Raw genomic sequence first — 19250 nt, 5'->3', positions numbered from 1 at the left:
GGGAATGGATGCGAAGAGGAGACTGTATGAAGGAGTGATTGTGCCAACAGCACTGTATGGGGCAGAAACGTGGAACATAAGAGAAGAAGAGAGAAGGAGTTTGAATGTGTTTGAGATGAGGTGTCTGAGAAGTATGGTGGGGGTTACTAGGCTGGATAGAGTGAGAAATGAGGAGGTGAGGAGGAGAACAGGGGTGAAAAAGGATTTGGGAGAGAGGGTTGATGAAAGACTATTAGGATGGTTTGGACACATGGAAAGAATGAGTGAAGAAAGACTAGTAAAAGAGGTATGGAAGGCAGATGTGGAGAGAGTGAACATGAGGGGACGTCCTAGGATGAGGTGGATGGATGGGGTGAAGGGGGCTTTGGGGAAGAGGGGAATGTCTGTTGAGGAAGGAAGGGAGAGGACGGAAGACAGAGGTGAGTGGAGAATGGTTGTATATGGATGATGTTGTGATTGCATGAGGAGGAATGGGCAGGGGGGTGGGGGGTGGGGTAGTATGTGTGAGTAAATTTTGACGCAGCCCGAAGGGATTTCTCCCCGTCCTCTCCTTATATGCAAAGGGGGACGGAGAGGGGGGGTCGCCGATTGGATGAAGCGGCCTTGCTGTGGATGTGCTGTGTCTTGCGACACTGCTTCTGACCCAGGGCGGTGGGCAGGGTGCAGGGATGACCCGTCATCCAGGAGGTGCTCAGATGAGAGGGAGGGTGGGAGGGGTGTGGAGTGTATGTAGGGATGAAATGGGTGGGAGTGTTTTTATGCCTTTCCCTTTTTGGCTACCTCCCTTGGAAGGGGGAAAAAGCTTTGGTATATGTATGTCTTTGCTGATTATTACTCCAAGGTCCCTTTCCGAGTGCACTTTCTTGATTTCTTCTTCACCAATTTTATCATTTTTTGGAATTCTGTTTTTACTTTTTCCAAATTCCACTTCTTGATATTGAACACTTCCCACTTTTGAGTCCATTTCCAGATTTTGTCTAGGTCTGATTGCAATGAATCAGAGTCCTCCTCTGTTCTTACCCTCTTCAATATTTTTGCATCATCTACGAAGATATTCATATAACATTCAACTCCTTCATCCATGTCATTTATGTATATGGCAAACATGATTGGAGCCAGCACCAACCCTCGTGGAACACCACTTATCATTTCTTCCCATTTTGAGTATTAGTCTCTAATTACTACCCTCATTTTTCTCCCAGTCAGGAAGTCTTCCATCCATTCTAATAGTTTACCTGTGATGCCACCTATTGATTCTAATTTTCTTATTAATTTCTTGTGTGGTACTTTGTCAAATGCCTTTTGTAGGTCCAGATAGGCACAGTCTGCCCATCCATCCTTCTCTTCTATTATATCTATTAGTCTTGAGTAGAAGCAGATCAGGTTTGTTGCACATGATCTTCCTTGTCTAAATCCAAATTGGTTTGGGTTTAGTATAGATTTTTCTTCCAGGTGTTTAACCCATCTACTTTTGATCACTTTCTCACATATTTTAGCTACTGTGCTTGTTAGGGAGACCAGTCTGTAGTTAGTTGGATTTTCTTTGTTTCCTCCTTTATATATTGGTACAATGTTTGCATTTTTCCAGTCTTGTGGTACCTTTCCTTCTTTGAGTGAACATTTGATTATAGTGTGTATTTTATCTGTTAATTCTTCTACGCATTCCTTCAGTATCCAATTTGCAATTCCATCCAGACCATGTGATTTTCTGACATCAAGGTGTGGAAGACAGAGGTGGAAGGAGTGAAAATGAGGGGGTGACCTAGGATGAGATGGATGGATGGGGTAAAAGGGGCTTTGGGAAAGAGGGAAATGTCTGTTGAGGAAGGATAGGAGAGGACAAAAGACAGGGGTGAATGGAGAATGGTTGTATATGGATGATGCTGTGATGCATGAGGTGGAATGGGTGGGGGATAAGATAAGAGGGAGGGAAGGTGGGTGGAGGGGAGTGGAGGGTGATAGGGATGGAAAGGATGGGAGTGGTTTTTATGCCTTTGTTTTTTGGCTACCTCCCTTGTAAGGGGGAAAAAATCCTTTGGTGTATGTATGTATGTAAATTAAGGTGCCTAAGCCAGTCCTCATAAGGTAAATTTTTGACCCAATGTATAATTTTGGTCATTCTCCTCTACTGATTCTAGCAAATTAATAGCCATTCTATAGGACAGAGACCAATACTGTACCACATAGTCAAGGATGGGTCTAATGCCAGATATATTTTGATAACTACCTCTCCATTTCTATTTGTAACTGTGCTAACAATGAAACCTAATGCTCTGTTAGCTCTATTCCTGGTGCTAATGCACTGTTTCCCGAACTCAAGATCAGGACTGTCACACTCCTAAGCCTCTCTCTCATTCTGTTTTCTCTAAATATGTGTTATTTAAGCTATATCTGCTCTCTGGGATTGTAAACCTATGTTTAACACACTTCACCTTGATAAGGAAGTTCATCTGCTATTTCACCGACCATGCAAATAATTTGTCAAGATCTTTCTGCTGTTTCCCAGCATTTTCATCTTAACTATTTTGGTGTCTTATCTGCCAGCTCCCTTTCTACCCCTGCTCTCCTCCTCACCTCATTTCTCACTTTATTCAACCTTGAAACCCTAACAATACTTCTCAGACACTTCACCTCAAACACATTTAAATCTCTCCTCTCTGCCTCTCTTAAATTCCATGTCTCCACCCCATACAGTGTCATAGGCACAATCACCCTTTCATATAATCTGCTCTTTGCATCCATTCCCAGATGCCTATTTCTCATGACACTTTTCAATCCCCCAAAACATTTACTTGCTCCCCTCACTCTACAATTTACCTCCATCTCCACCCCTCCATTACCTGCCATATGCAACCCCTAATATTCAAAACTATCCACTTCTTCCACCTTCTCTCCTCTCAAATTACTTCCAACTTACTGCCATCCTCTCCCCTTGTACACTTCATCACCTTACTTTTACCACTTTTACCCACATTTCATCCCCACATACTCCACTCCCAATCACCACCCCTCCCTCCCTCTTTTCTTGGCTTACAACATAATAATAATACATAAATAAATATCAGAAACTGAAATGAAATTAACTATACTTTAACACTCCTGAAAATATGACCACACCTACCTGCAGTAAGAATTTTGTGTCCCCTCTGATTTTCTGAATCTTGTCCATAGTAACAAAAAAATCATTGGTAAATGAAGCATCCCTTGTAGGTCCTCGGATAACAGCCACTTCCTCAGGGCTCAAGAGATATGTCTTCACAAATGCTTCTGCAATCTCCTCTTCCATTGTAAGCTTTTGACTGTTACAGATATTAAAGAGAAGTACAGATTATAAGCTTGCAGTGAACATACATAACAACAAAGTTATATACATATATATATACCAAAGGCTTTTTTCCCCTTATAAGGGAGGTAGTCAAAAAACAAAGGCATAAAAACCACTCCCACCCATTCCATCCCTATCACACACCATTCCCCTCCACCCCCTTCCCTCCCTCTTATCTTGGCACCTCCTGGATGACGGTCATCCCCGCATCTTTTCCACTGCCCTGGGTCAGAGGCAGTGTCACAAGGCATAGCACATTCACAGCAAGGCCGCTTCAATAAATTGGCGACCCCCACTCTCCGTCCCCTCATGCAGAAAAGGAGAAGACTGGGAGAAATCCCTTCGGGCTGCATCAATTTATTTTTCACAGATACTCCCTCACCCCCATCCCCCACCCATTCCCCCTCATACATCACAGCATCATCCATATACAACCATTCTTCATTCACCCCTATCTTCTGTCCTCTCCCATCACTCCTCAAAAGACATTCCCCTCTTTCCCAATGCACCTTTTACCCCATCAATCCATCTCATCCTAGGTCACCCCTTCATGTTCACTCCTTTCACCTCTGTCTTTCTCCCCTCTTTTACTAGTCTTTCTTCATTCATTCTTTCCATGTGTCCAAACCATCCCAATACTCTTTCATCAACCCTATCTCCCAACTCCCTTTCCACCCCCGTTCTCCTCCTCACTTCTCACTCTGTCCTCTCTTTCTTATGTTCCATGTTTCTGCCCCATACAGTGCTGTTGGCACAATCATTCCTTCATACAACTCTTAGTATCCATTCCCAAATGTCTATTTCTCATTACACTTTTTAATCCACCAAGGCATTGACTTGCTTCTCTCAATCTACATTCTACCTCCACCTCCACTCCTCCCTTTCCCACCACATTTGCACCCAAGTATCTAAAACTCTCCACTTCCTCCAATCCCTCTCCCTTAATACTCATTTCCAGTCTGCTGCCAATTTCTCCCATTGTACATCCCATCACTTTACTCAAATCTTCAACTTCCTTCTTTCGCACACCTTCCCAAACTCTGTCACTAACTTCAATACATGAGACTTAATACTAAAAGTCTAACACTAATTGCTGAAACTTTTCCCTCACTCAAAAGAAATAGCCCAGTTGTATCCAGAATAATGCAAGTGACCTATATTGCAGGAAAAGGGTTTATGTTGGAATGCTAAGGATTTTGCTGAATCTAACAAAAAACAGATTTAACCAGCTGAAGGGAATATCCAGACTTGAAAGTGTTAATGTCAACCCACTAATAACATATTTGAGTTATTACAGAGATCCTTTTAGTTAGCTAATGCCAAACTATTCCAGTAATAATCTTGACTTGATTGTACTAGAGTAAGATCCATTTAATCTACCTCTGTGCTTGAAGAGAATTTGTCTGATAAATGAGATGGCGCGTTTCTGACTTGGTTGCCTGAAGACGCTTTTTCATGTCTACACATGCTTCATTCATCAAGCTGACCTCATGGTAAATGTTGTCTACTGCTTCTTTCACATCACGCAGAGCACTAACAAAATCCTGTAAAAAGAATATCAATCAATCATTCTGTAGCCTTGTATGTCTCTTGCATCTTGCAAGAACACCCAAGGCTCTAAGGAATCTGGCGACATCCAATAGGTTGACCTATAAAGAAAATACTTTATATTGCTTTCTGATATGATTAACTGTTGAGTGTAAGAGTGGTAGATAAGTTGGTAGAAAGAGGGGTAGAAGGCTAGTGCTGTATTTCACAGGGCTGTGGAGTCGGAGTTGGACTCGGAAGCAATTACGGTGTCACTGGAGTCAGAGTCGGTAAAAATATACCGACTTCGACTCCAGTTAAATTTACACTTTATAAGGCCTTTGTTTAGTCTGTAGAGTTATGCAGTGCACACTCCTTATAAGTAGATTATATAAAAAAACATAATTTTATAAAATGTAATAAATCTCATCATCTTATCTTCATGGTCATTCCACTAAACCCCCAAAATGTCCTTGTGCAACGCTGGCTTTCAAATTTATACATAGACCGATAAACATCTAAAGGATTACTTGAATAAATTAAACAACTCAATTTTACACCTGTTAGTAATATCGTATGGCTTTCTTACACCTCCAACTTTGTATTTGCTAGCCAGTCTATGAATGTTTGATTTGCTTCATAGATAGTCTGGTAACCCCCAGGCACTGCTGTGATTGGGCAGTGCAGTACGAGATGGTCTGTATCTTGGGGTGAGTTATGACAAGATGGGCATATTGGGAAGTCTTTGTAGCCCCAGCAATGCAGGTTAACGGCTGTTTTGCCTTGTTGTGATATCAGCCTTGTTACGGGCGGCTGGTATGTGAAGAGACGTTACGTATAACGTCTAAGTGCTTAAGAACCAGCTCACTTCTAGAAGCCACTGTAGGACTGAACTATCTGGTCAGGGCCTAGATAATTCGCAAGACTAGAAGTAAAGGTAACAAAGAAGATTCCAGGAAAGGAATATTAAACTAGCGATAAAACTAGTAAACGAAATTATTAATGGAAAATATTTACAGGCAATCAACACAAAAGAGAATGGGCAGTAGGGTCAATGGGACCGTTACATGATTATAAGAATATGGAAATTATCGTTCAAATAAGAAACACAAGATAAGTATACAATATGGTACTATCTAAGTACAAAGAGATCAGGAACATGCATCAGAATAAGTAATAAGTACAAATATAAGTAAAGTAATGCAATGTATATCAGACACGTAATGTAGGCAAAAAGGGTGATCACTTCACACCAATCGTCTCATGAGTCCAAACTTGTATTTTTATCAAGAGATCAATAGAGCGAGAAATGACCACGAGTGAGCGAATACCACCGCTTATATACCATTGGACCGGAAGCGGGATACTTCCGGTGAAGTGTGCGAGTGAGTGAAAGGAGGGGAGGAGGGTAAGTTAACACACGTCAACATGGGTAGTTTTAGGACCCTCGACTCGCTTGAACAATCTATTTAGTAACTGTCAAATCTGTGCGCTCCGAACTATTCAGGATTTCGCTTGTCTGTTTGTTCTACAAGAGTGCGCACCTCTCTCCGCACGTAGGCAAGATTACATATAGTGGACGGGCGTTACTGCTTAACATTGTTACAATACATACATAGACAAGAAATATGAACATAGTTATGTAATACAAAGGAACACAATTCTATAACATAATTACACATATGACGTAATATCTAATATTACGTTACAGCCTGTTGGTTTGTGTCCATTCTCTTCTGGTTAGGTTGGAAAATCCAGGTAATATTTCGGTTGGGTCTGTTACTAAGTTTCCCCCAGTGGGTAGTTTCCTTGTCCATTCTTCTTGCCAGGCTTCTTTTAGGTTGAAATTCTCGTTTTTTGTTTTAAAGAAAGGTTTTCTTGATTTTAGCCTCGTTATTATTGGGGCCTCCTCCATTATTTGTTTGAGGGGTATATCTGCTGGAAGGTTGTCTATGCTTTGGTGTTGTTTTTGTATGGCATCCTCGCGTCGTATATTTGGTGGTGCTATGCCACTCATCATTGGCAGCCAAATGAGTGGTGTTGGTTTAATGGCCCCTGATATTATCCGCATGGTTACGTGGAGTTTATTGTCAATTTTATTTGTGTGTGCACTCTGAGCCCACACTGGTGCCCCATATTCTGCTACACTGTAGCACAGGGCAAGTGCTGCGGTTTTAAGCACTGTTTGTTTTGCTCCCCAGGTGGTTCCAGCTAGTTTTCTGATCAAGCAGTTTCTTTTGTTCAATTTGTTGACACAGTCACGGGAGCTGTAATATTCTTGTCAAGTTCCATATGCATCGTTTCATCACTCCATCAGTTTGGTGGTTTCTCCCACTGCTGTGTTGCCAAACAGTAGGATAACTATGATTTCAACTGTAGACTAATTCAATAATACTATCTCTTCTCTCCTTTCCCCTTCTTTTTTCCCTTCTATACTTTTTAACAATGGATTATTGAAATAAGGATATTTAAAGTTGAAAAAAGTTTCACGTTTAAAATATGTTCAGCTGTATCTTGTTTTGTACTCGTATCGATAAGATCGGTTCCAGAACCAGAGTAATGTCCATCACAATAATCACATAGCTGTACCAGTATGCAGTTAAACCAAGAGGTACTTGTGTCAGTAATTTCAGTACATTAAGATAAAAGAAGGTATGAAAACATATGAAGGATAATGATACCCAAAAAGTATGTATGGTACATATACCTTTCAATATCATACATATTCAGCTGTAACACTCGACCTTGTACCGTACTCGTATCAATAAGGTTAATTTTCTCTAATTTACCGTTTCCTTTCAAGAAATTTGCCTAAACTTCTTTTATAAAGTATTTTAATTTTTCATTTTGTATTTGCAAAATTATATATGTAAAAAAATCTTCCATTATATTTTTTTTATTATTAGGTTTGTATATCCTTTACAAAGGTTATATTTCAACCTTTGTTATAAAGTACAATATTTTTGTTTTATGAAATGTACTTATCACTTATTTGCAAAGATATATATTATGCAAAATGTCTTACATTTTAGAATATTTTTTTCACTGAATTTTCTTCAATATCCTTTCAAAAATTTTGTCTCTACTTCACTTATAAAGTATTAATGAAGAGGTCAAACATAGGAAAGCCACACTATAACATATATACATTGATTCTTTGATATAAACCAGTTATAATGATATAAGTTTACTCAAGATTGGAGCGTATGTGTGTTGTATAGGCTTTATAAAATATGTAGGCCATAATCAGTTAATTACATGAAGAGGAGTCAGAGTTAGAGTCGTTGGTGCCAAAAATAGAGGAGTTGGAGTTGGAGTCAGTGGTTTTGTGTTCCAACTCCACAGCCCTGGTATTTCATGGTGTGGTTGTTTGTAAACATGGTAGCTTCCAGGCAAGGAGTTGCATAAGTTTACCCTCTGCCTTGAGTAAACAATGCCTGGGACTTTGGGGAAGAGGGGAATGTCTGTTGAGGAAGGACGGGAGAGGACAGAAGATGGGTGAATGGAGAATGGTTTTATATGGATGATGTTGTGATGCATGAGGTGGAATGGGCGGGGGGATGGGGGTTGAGGTAGTATGTGTGAACAAAATTTGACGCAGCCCAAAGGGATTTCTCCCTGTCCTCTCATTTTAGTATGGGGGGGACGGAGAGGGGGGGTCGCCGATTTAATGAAGCGGCCTTGCTGTGGATGTGCTGTGTCTTGTGACACTGCTTCTGACCCAGGGCAGTGGACAAGGTGCAGGGATGACCCATCATCCTGGAGGTGCTAAGATAAGGAGGGTGGAGGGGCGTGGAGTGTATTCAGGGATGGAATGGGTGGGAATGATTTTATGCCTTTTTCTTTTTGGCTACCTCCCTTGTAAGGGGGAAAAAGCCTTGGTGTATGTATGTATATTGAATTATATGCAACAGCAAACTGGGCTCTGATGAGTTTTCAATGAAAAATTTCAGGTCTTCTGTAGATATATCTAGGACCTTTATGAGAAATAACAGCTCCCCATGCCCTACCAACATCAAGTGTGTAAGTCTGGTGTACCAGTTCCAATGTCCATTTGGAGATTATACATCAGCCTCATCACTACTCACCTTTCCAGACGTCTGACATACCACCTCAACAGTGGACACTCTAAATGGTATCTCCAGGAGACCCACAACACCCTAATCACCAGATCCATATTAAAGAAAAATACCAAAATTATAGACAGAGTTACAAGTGCCACCTCACCCTCCTTGAAGCACTTCACATCAAGTACAGCCAGCCCACAATGAACACCCAGCAAGAAGCCCCTACCATCCTTCCCAGCCTCAAACCCTTCAGAAACTGACAACTAGGTGCCCCAACAACTACACAAACCAGCCCCATTAAGAGCAGACACTCTGGCCATGATCGATGCTCAGGCCATAGTAATGGTCACCTATAGTAATCCACTCCTAGTGTTTGCAGTTACCCTCTCCCAGTATTCATGTGTTACCTTTCCCAGTGTACACATATATCCTCTCCCAGTTCTAGACCACAGTAATGTTCACCATCTACATGATCTCTCCCAATATTTATATGTACCTTCTCCTAGTGTTTACTTTCTACCTTTATAATCTTACTTTCTCTGTATGTTATGACTGAAAATGCTGTGATTAGTGAAACATCATGTCTTGTTCCACCCATTAGATTGCTTCTACTGGTAACTTAGTTTTTTCTTTGCCTCTCCATGCTATAGAGATATCTTCAGACCTGAAAATCTTCATCAAAAACTTATCAGAGTCCAATTTGCTGTCCCATATAATTTAACATGCCTTAAGGAAAATATCTTGCTGCACTACTCAAATATATATATATCCTACTTCAACCCATTTTCAAGCCTTCAGAAAAATTCCATTTACCCCTAAGTTTAAAAAGATAAATATTCAAATCAATAAATAACAAAAAAATATGATAATTCCAAAGCTGTATTCTACTTATAAGAAAGATTAAAAACTTGGGGGTATGGTAAGGGATTTATAAAAATTATGTATTTGTTTTACTACAATTTCTGTGCAAACACCTACCACATAAAATAATAAATATATCATATACAAGTCTATAGATTGCCTGCTATGTCTTCAATAAAAAAATTAAACAACTAGACATCTATACTCACTTCATTTATCTTAACACTTCTCTTTTCAATCTCTCCTCTCAAGTTACGCCTTGTTCTGAGTGAATTTTCATTGAAAAATGTTGACAGCTCTCGCAAAGCATCCAAGGTATCCTGTAATACATTTTCATATTTAGAAATAAAGCTGTTACATAACAAGATATAGATATACAACTACAGTAGTCAGTCACACATAACCTCATTTTACACCTGTCAATAAGGAGACCAGTAATCCGTAGGGAGTGAGCCATGGCCATCAGTTAAGCGTATAAGTAACACTGAAAAGGTTTTGCGTTTATGACTGTAAGGATTGAGTGTAATATGCACCCCATTAGGGACCAAAAACTAATAATCTGTGGCAAGTATGTATGGATGGAAAATCATTTGAAGATGCATATGTGATGTGTATGATGAAATAAAACAAATCACCCTAGCTCCGGAAAGTTTATGAAATATCATCCCTTTGTTCTATAGACTTTATGGTCCTATTTTGGTTAGGTTAGGAGCTATTGGGGTAAATTTTTAGAAATGCAAACGTATGCGATATCAATTTTGTAAATTAAATACAAGTATGATAAATTTGTCTATTCTAACCTAACCTGGATTTAGTAATGCAGTACCTGCAATTCTTGAGGTAATCATGATCACTGACATTGTCTTTGACCTCCAAATCTATTTTTGTATCACTCTTAGCAACCTTTTCTGTTATTGATTTCTGCCAAGAAAAACATATACTACATTGATATATGAATTTATGAGATTATAACTTAATTTTCTAATGCTACATCATGTAGGTGTGCACTTCTAAAAAAAAAAAAAATACTGCTATATGACAACATAAGTTTCATGTTAATTATTCATGCTTGCATGTTTCTGGAATTTTACCATTTGAAGACCCTCTTTAAGCAATGTGGTGTTTAACTTCTCTGTTACCAAACAGGGCAAGTATAGAGTCAACTTGCCAACTTGACACATCTACCTGACCAAGTCGACCCACCATGGTTAGGTTAGGTTTGAGTAGACAAATTTATCATATGAAGTCTGTTCTGAAAATATACGGACTGACGTCATAAAGCAAAATGTACTTTATCTAGAAGTTACAGATCTGGGTCCCCTTCAAAGTACTCTCCTCCCCAATGCACACACTTATCCCAATGGTGTTTCCACCTGTTGAAACAGTCCTGGTACACATCTTTTGTAATGTCCTTCAGCTCCTTTGTCGCATTTGCCTTAATCTCGGGAATCGTCTCAAATATTCTTCCTTTCAAGGATCTTTTGAGTTTGGGGAACAAGAAAAAATTGCAAGGAGCAAGGTCAGGTGAGTAGGGGGGTGGGGAAGAACAGTGATCGAGTGATTGGCCAAAAACTCACAAGTTCTGAGGGCTCAATTGGGCTGGAGCGTTGTTGTGATGGAAAAACCAGTCGCCACTCCTCCACATTTCTGGACTTTTGCAACAGGTGGCATCCCTCAGACATTTCAGAACTTCAGTGTAGATCTGGTTCACTGTGGAGCCTTCAGGGAGGTACTCGTGGTAAACAACACCCTTAGCATCAAAGAAAACTGTCAGCATCACCTTGACCTTGGATCAAACTTGGCAAGCTTTTTGGGGTCTGGGGGATGTTTCACTCATCCACTGGGATGATTGGACCTTCATTTCAATGTCAAAACCATACACCCATGATTCATAACCTGTTATGATCCTGGACATGAAGTTTTCATCTTCTTTTGAACAATCAAGCAGTTCGTGACAAACCTGGACGCGATGGGCTTTTTGTTTGTCCATCATCAGGTGTGGCACAAATTTCACAGCAACATAGTGCATCTTCAATCTTTTTGTCAAAATCTCATAACAAAATCCAACTGACATCCCATACTCTTCAGCAAGCTCCCTGACAGTTAGACGTCAATTTGCCCACACTAGGGTGTTGATTTTGTAGACGTGTGGGTCGTCATTTGATGTGGAAGGACGTCCAGGATGCTCATCATCTTCAATGGACTGCCGACCATCCTTAAAACACTAATGCCACTTGAAACATGTTGTATGCTTCATAGCAACATCACCATAAGCCGTGTTAAGCATAGCAAAAGTTTCAGTCGCAGATTTTCCAAGTTTAACACAAAATTTCACAGCAAGTCATTGCTCCTTCACGTCATTCATTCTGAAATCCGCCAAACAAAAACTGCATAGCTAATAAAGATATCTGCAATCGGGAAATGGCATCATAATCAGCTGATCTGTGCGAACCTAGCGACACCAAGCGGATTCCCTTGGAACCAACTGGAGCTACGCAATTCATACATGCATACATATACCAAGGCTTTTTCCCCCTTCCAAGGGAGGTAGCCAAAAAGGGAAAGGCATAAAAACACTCCCACCCATTTCATCCCTAAATACACTCCACACCCCTCCCACCCTCCCTCTCATCTGAGCACCTCCTGGATGACGGGTCATCCCTGCTCCCTGCCCACCGCCCTGGGTCAGAAGCAGTGTCGCAAGACTGGGGTATTGGCTGCTAGTTATTGTGGCAAAGTAGCATGCAGTCGATACTTTAGGGTCTATATGGGGCGCCCCTACGGACCAGAGCCACACATCATTTTGTCTATGATAGAAGAAATTCTGTTCATAGAGAAATGATGACACTTTTATACTACGACTGTCCCTCCGTTATGCTGTCCCCCAACCCCTTGTTGCTGTCCTGTACCATTTCTCTGAGTATTCTCTTTCTGTGATGGGGGAATTCCCTGTGGTGGGGGAAAAGAATACTGCCACCAAGTATCCCACTTGGATCGTAAGAGGCGAGAAGAAAGGGACGGGGAGAGCGACTAGGCATCCTTCTCCCTGTAGCCCCATGGGGCATATATCCTAAAAAGAAAAGTGAAGGCATAAGGGGTGCTGGAGGGCCTCGGGCCAGCACCCTAAGGTTTGGGTCTTTTAATGTGCGTGGATGTGGTACAGATGAGAGTAAAAGGGAAGAGATAGGTAGTATGTTTGTGAGAAGAAAGATGGATGTGTTGGCTTTGAGTGAAACTAAGTTCAAAGGGAAGGGTGAGTGTAAGTTTGGGAGTGTAAGTGGGAGGTTATCAGGAGTGAAGAGAGGGCGAGGGAGGGAAGGGGTGGCTATTCTAGTAAGTGAGGAAATAGGTAAACAGGTAGTGGAGTGGAAGGAGGTTTCCTCAAGGATAATGTGGATGAAGGTGAAACTGGGAAAGGAGATGTGGGTCTTTGTAAGTGCATATGGGCATGGCAGTGAGAAGAGCGTGGAAGAAAGGGAGGCCTTTTGGATAGATTTAAATGAGTGCATAGAGGGTTTAGGAAGAAATGTCAATGTAATAGTACTGGGAGACCTTAATGCTAGGGTGGGAAATGGTCCAATCGATGGAGTGGTTGGGAAGTGTGGAGTTCCAGGAAAGAATCGTAGTGGAGAGTTGATGGTGGAAATGTGTCTAGAAAGAGAGTTGATGATAGCAAATACAGTGTTTTGGAAGAAAGTCAAGCATAAGTACACATGGGAGAGGGTGGTGGAGGGAAGGGTGGTAGATAGAGCACTAATGGATTATGTAGTGGTAAATAGGATTATGATAGGAAGAGTTAAGGATGTACATGTGCTAAGGGGAGAGGGTGGGGGAATATCAGATCATTTTTTGGTGGAAGGTAAGTTGAGAGTGGAGGATAGATGGAGAAAGAGGAAAGGGACAAAAGGTAGGGAGGTTCTTAGAGTGAACTCCTTAAAGGAAAAGGAGAAGGAGTACGAAAAGAAGCTGAAGGAGGAGTGGGAGGGAGTAAAGGATGGAGCAGAGATGGGTGTGGAGGAGGAATGGGGATGGTTCAAGGAGGGAGTCTTAAAGTGTGCAAGGATGGTGTGTGGAACAAGAAGGACAGGGGGAAATAGAAGAAAGGGTAGTGAATGGTGGGATGAGGAAACAAAGAAGGTTGTAGATGAGAAGAAGCGAGCATTCACAGATTGGTTACAAAAGAGGACGGGGGAGTCATATGAGACGTACAAAGAAAAGAAAAGAGAAGTAAAGCAAAAGGTAAAGGAGGCAAAGAGGAGAGCAGATGTGAAATGGGGTACGAGTATGACAGAAAATTTTGAAAGTAATAAAAAGATGTTTCAGAAAGAAATTAAGAGAGGAAGAGGAGGCGAATCAAGTAGGGAAGAAAAGGTAAAAGGTACAGATGGAGAGATGATAATGGAAGAGATGGCAGTAAGGGGAAGATGGGCAGAATATTTTAGGGAGTTGCTAAATGTGAAGGAGGATAGGGAAGGAAAAATAGCTGCAGTGGGAAATGCGAAGAAAATGAGTGATGAGTAAGGAGAATGGAGGAGAAATAAGGAAGGATGAGGTGAAGGCAATTGTGAAGATGATGAAAGCAGGTAAGGCACCTGGTCTGGATGGATGCCATGCAGAATGTCTGAAAAAGGGAGGTTCAGTGATGGTGGACTGGCTGGTGAGGTTATTTAATGTTTGCTGGAGAGAGGGTAGAGTACCGGAGGACTGGAGAAGTGCCTGTATAGTTCCTCTTTACAAGGGAAAAGGGGACAAGTGTGAATGTAGTAGTTTCAGAGGGATTAGCCTGTTAAGTGTAGTAGGGAAGGCTTATGGGAGGATCTAAATTGAGAGGATTAGGAGAGGAACAGAAGGAGTAATTGGTGAGGAACAGTGTGGATTTAGGACAGGTAGAGGTTGTGTAGATCAGATCTTTGTGGTAAGACAGATATGTGAGAAAGCTATAGGAAAGGGGAAGGATGTTTTTTGGGCTTTTATGGATCTGGAAAAGGCTTATGATAGGGTAGACAGAAAGGCACTGTGGGAGGTTATGCAGATTTATGGGATAGGAGGAAAGCTTTTGGGAGCTGTCAAGAGTTTTTATGAGAGTAGTAGAGCTTGTGTCAGGATTAGAAATGGAGAGAGTGAGTGGTTTGAAGTAAAGGTGGGACTTCGTCAAGGATGCGTTATGTCGCCCTGGCTGTTCAACTTATACATGGATGGGGTGGTGCGAGAGGTGAATGCTAGGGTAGTGGGTCAGGGATTGGAGATGGTTAAAGAAAATGGAGAATAGTGGGAGGTGAGCCAGCTGTTGTTTACGGACGACACTGCGCTTGTGGCAGGGTCAGAGGAGGGATTGAGGAAGCTGGTGGCAGAGTTTGGGAGAGTATGTGATAGAAGAAAACTAAAGATAAATGTGGGTAAAAGTAAGGTGATGAGATGTACAAGGGGTGAAAGTGGCAGTAGACTGGAAGTGAACATTAAGGGAGAGCGACTGGAGGAAGTGGATAGTTTTGGATACTTGGGTGCAAGTGTAGCAGGAAAAGGTGGAGTGAAGGTGGAGGTAGAATGTAGATTGAGAGAAGCGAGTAAATGCCTTGGTGGATTAAAGAGTGTAATGAGGAATAGACATTTGGGAATGGATGCGAAGAGGAGACTGTATGAAGGAGTAATTGTGCCAACAGCACTGTATGGGGCAGAAACGTGGAACATAAGAGAGGAAGAGAGAAGGAGTTTGAATGTGTTTGAGATGAGGTGTCTGAGAAGTATGGTGGGGGTTACTAGGCTGGATAGAGTGAGAAATGAGGAGGTGAGGAGGAGAACAGGGGTGAAAAAGGATTTGGGAGATAGGGTTGATGAAAGAATATTAGGATGGTTTGGACACATGGAAAGAATGAGTGAAGAAAGACTAGTAAAAGAGGTATGGAAGGCAGATGTGGAGGGAGTGAACATGAGGGGACGTCCTAGGATGAGGTGGATGGATGGGGTGAAGGGGGCTTTGGGGAAGAGGGGAATGTCTGTTGAGGAAGGAAGGGAGAGGACGGAAGACAGAGGTGAGTGGAGAATGGTTGTATATGGATGATGTTGTGATTGCATGAGGAGGAATGGGTGGGGGGTGGGGTAGTATGTGTGAGTAAATTTTGACGCAGCCCAAAGGGATTTCTCCCCGTCCTCTCCTTATATGCAAGGGGGGACGGAGAGGGGGGGTCGCCGATTAAATGAAGCGGCCTTGCTGTGGATGTGCTGTGTCTTGCTACGCAATTCACTCTGCGTATTTTTTTTAACAGACCTTGTACTTTAATTCCTTCACTAAAGTTTTAGTTGTGCACACCTACGTGATATAGCAATAGAAAATTAATTATTAATTTGGTAAATTATAATAGATCAACTTAACATGCGATTTTCTTGGTCCAAATAAATAACAAAAAAGTTGCTAAAACCTATATCATGGTGGCTGAATGATATACCATGTTTGTTTGGATAGATGCCAAGGTCGAAGAAATGAAAGGATGATAAATTAGTCCATTCTAACCTAACCTATATTTAGTAATTCAGTACCTCAAATTCTAAAGATCATCCTGGTCATCATCATTGTAATGGATGTTGACAGCCTGATTATTATTGCACCTCAGCCAATTAATAAACAATGGCAGAACCCTGTGTTCTCTCATAAACTCCAAGGTAGCCCTATTGTTTTTGTAACAGCACTTATTAAAGTCACCTAGAGTTGGAGAACACCCAGTCCACACAATGTGAAAGCTATCATCTGACAGTGACTGGACTGGCATGGTGACTGAATCCTATCAGCTTTGCTTACAGTAAGTTTTTTTTTTCACTAAGAAAATCTCATATTACGTTCATGTATTACAATTTACAATACTAATATTTAATTTCTAATGCTATATTGTGTAGGTGTGCACAACTAAAATAATACCTTTCTTCGACCTCCTCACCTATCATAGGTAGGTCAAACACCACCAGAGGCGCCACCATCGATGACGAGCACAATAGCGCGTCATTTTATGCGCACGCCATGCAAACGGCCAAATTTACATACCGCCGGAAATTTCATTCATACAAATGTTATGCGAGTGTATTTACTACGATCGTAGTAAATTTCAAACAATTACATCATCAGTTACATGTCGGTACATAAAAACAAAAGATAAACATGGCGGCTTGCATTCAGCAGTAAATCGAAAATTGGTTTATGTTTCAGCGTAAAAAATGAGCTAAATAAATTCAGAGTTTTGGCAACTAACCAAAATAAACAAAAACTACTAGTTTCACGAATTATTCTAATACCAAAATAAAGGCAGCGTGTTACGGTAGAGCTGAGAAATCGGTGGTTTTAATTAGTTTTTTTTCTATCGGGTCGGATTATATTATCGGATAACAACATCAACATCCATCCCGCCATCTTATCTATCACTGGTGGTATGGATCAAACTTCACTCTATTAAGTTTCTTACTACTATGTTATTAGTGTAATAGACTTATAGTTGAATTATTTGAACTATTTTCTTTAAAATGTGTGATTTTCATGTAATTTGATCAAAGAGAAGTTACGTTTTTATCCTCCGTAATATTACGGACCACAGCTACGATTCGTCCTGCCCGCTATCTATGATCACTGGTGGTATGGATCAAACTACACTATTAAGTTTGTTACTATTGTGTTATTAGTGTAATAGCTTGCATATAGTTGAATTATTCAAAATATTTTCTTTAAAATGTGTGATTTCCATGTAATTTGACGGTATTCGTAGCTGTGGTGGGTAATTTTGCAGAGGATAAAAACATAATTCTATGATCAAATTACATGGAAATCACACATCTTAAAGAAAATAGGTCAAATAATGCAACCATATGCTAAATTTTTATATAAAATTGTGCCTGTCAGTAAGAACCGTCACTGTTTACGTTTGATCGGCGATTAGTCAGACAGCACGTTTCAGCCTGATTTCCTGGGACAAAATAGGCCCGATTTAATTCCATTCAAAATGCAATGTCTCAAGAACTAGGACAGCTAGATGGATAATTCAAATTGCATTATACTCATAGCGACTTTTTGCATCCCATGAGAACTACTTCAGCTCAAATATCAGGAATTCCATTTTCATGTTGACCTAGCTATCCTAACCTATCAAAACAAAGATCACATTTCAAGCAGCCAATAAGCCGAGTTGGCAATGGGTTGAACTTGCCAACAAGCACAGGGTACAGTATTATAGAGACGAATAAAACACCATAGTGCAGTGGTTGGCAACCTGTGGCTCTTTCTGGCCACTTGTGACCCCAAAAGCTTCTAACAAAATAATTATTCCATCAAAATGAAGACCTCATGTACTGTAGTAAAACATTACAGGCAAAATTATATTGTTTATCCAACTTCGAAAAGATGTGTCACCATCATTCCATCAATTATCATCACTTGTAGAAATTTCTTTCCTAATTGAATTTATTTATTTTTGTATTGCAGCTTCAAAAGCACTTTTTTTTTTATCAAATAAAAAGAAGAGCTCTTCTAGCTGTAAGGGTTGTTGACCACTGGCACTACCATAGACAGTGATAGCCACACTCGAAAGAAGTTCCACGCAGTATGAGTATGTAAAGGATAAATAGAAATTGATTATAACCCATTTGTTAACAAAGGGTGTCAGGGAGTTTAATAAAAGAGCTTATTTGTTGCCACAATAAAAGTAAAAATGTCATATGGTACGGAAAAGTTATGTCTATTGCTGCCGAAAAGCTGCGACTAGTCACTATTGTAGCGTAACAACTGTTGTATGTATGTCTACTTCTAGTACCATGCTTACCTTGTCATGTTCTAATCGTGTCTCTAAGATCTTATTTATTTTGCGAGACAATGGATTATTTACTGGTTTTTCCCCAGACGCATTTTCACTACCTGCTTGCGTGTCACCTCCCATGTTTACCTACGAAGCAAGTTCTGACATTTGTTTTGAATATAAATGATTGGCTGTAAAAGCGCTAACATTGTGCTATCAAAATGTCTATTTGTACAATTTTTCGCTACATTATAGTACTGATTGTATAATCAAGTCTGAACTTCTACAACCAGGAAATGGAGAAGTGTCAGCAAGCCCTAAGAAAACAATAACGCTTGTTGAGTCCTGTCTTCTACGCTCCAAGTGCATCATGCCTAGCTTCAAATTCATATGCAGTTCCAGCTTAATCTATATCCTTGATTTCCAATTATCATAATTAAATTTGAATTCAGGTATTGTTTGAGCTTGAGCTTTATCACGTAAGTTATACCAAGTATTTATGTGTTGGAGAGAGGAATTCTGCAAGATATTGTTCACATTTTTTTTTTTTTTTTTTTTTTTAAGTCTGCACGCTACAAGAGTTGAACGCTCACTGGCTTTAGGTATAAGCCAGGGGCCTGGCACAAGAAAAGGATATGACATACTGACCTATTTCTGGCACCCTATTGCCAGGTGGAACCTTTAGGTAGAACAATATATATT

General features: G+C 40.5%; 1 protein-coding gene across 1 annotated transcript in view; it reads right to left on the bottom strand.

Moving 5' to 3' along the window:
- Nucleotides 1-18731, bottom strand: part of Cog6 (conserved oligomeric Golgi complex subunit 6) — an 83228-nt gene extending 64497 nt beyond the window's left edge. Inside the window, exons 1-4 of the mRNA XM_076175634.1 lie at nt 18576-18731; nt 9990-10100; nt 4706-4869; nt 3122-3299 (exon numbers count right to left, since the gene is read on the bottom strand). Of these exons, the coding sequence (XP_076031749.1) occupies nt 3122-3299; nt 4706-4869; nt 9990-10100; nt 18576-18689 (567 nt within the window). The 5' untranslated portion in view covers nt 18690-18731. The remainder of the gene's footprint in view (nt 1-3121; nt 3300-4705; nt 4870-9989; nt 10101-18575) is intronic.
- Between the last annotated feature and the right edge of the window lie 519 nt (nt 18732-19250).

Source organism: Oratosquilla oratoria, chromosome 37 (assembly GCF_046742065.1).
Source record: "Oratosquilla oratoria isolate Oo_2021 chromosome 37, ASM4674206v1, whole genome shotgun sequence".
In the NCBI taxonomy this organism is placed as follows: domain Eukaryota; kingdom Metazoa; phylum Arthropoda; class Malacostraca; order Stomatopoda; family Squillidae; genus Oratosquilla; species Oratosquilla oratoria.
This window is presented reverse-complemented; position numbering and strand designations above follow the sequence as displayed.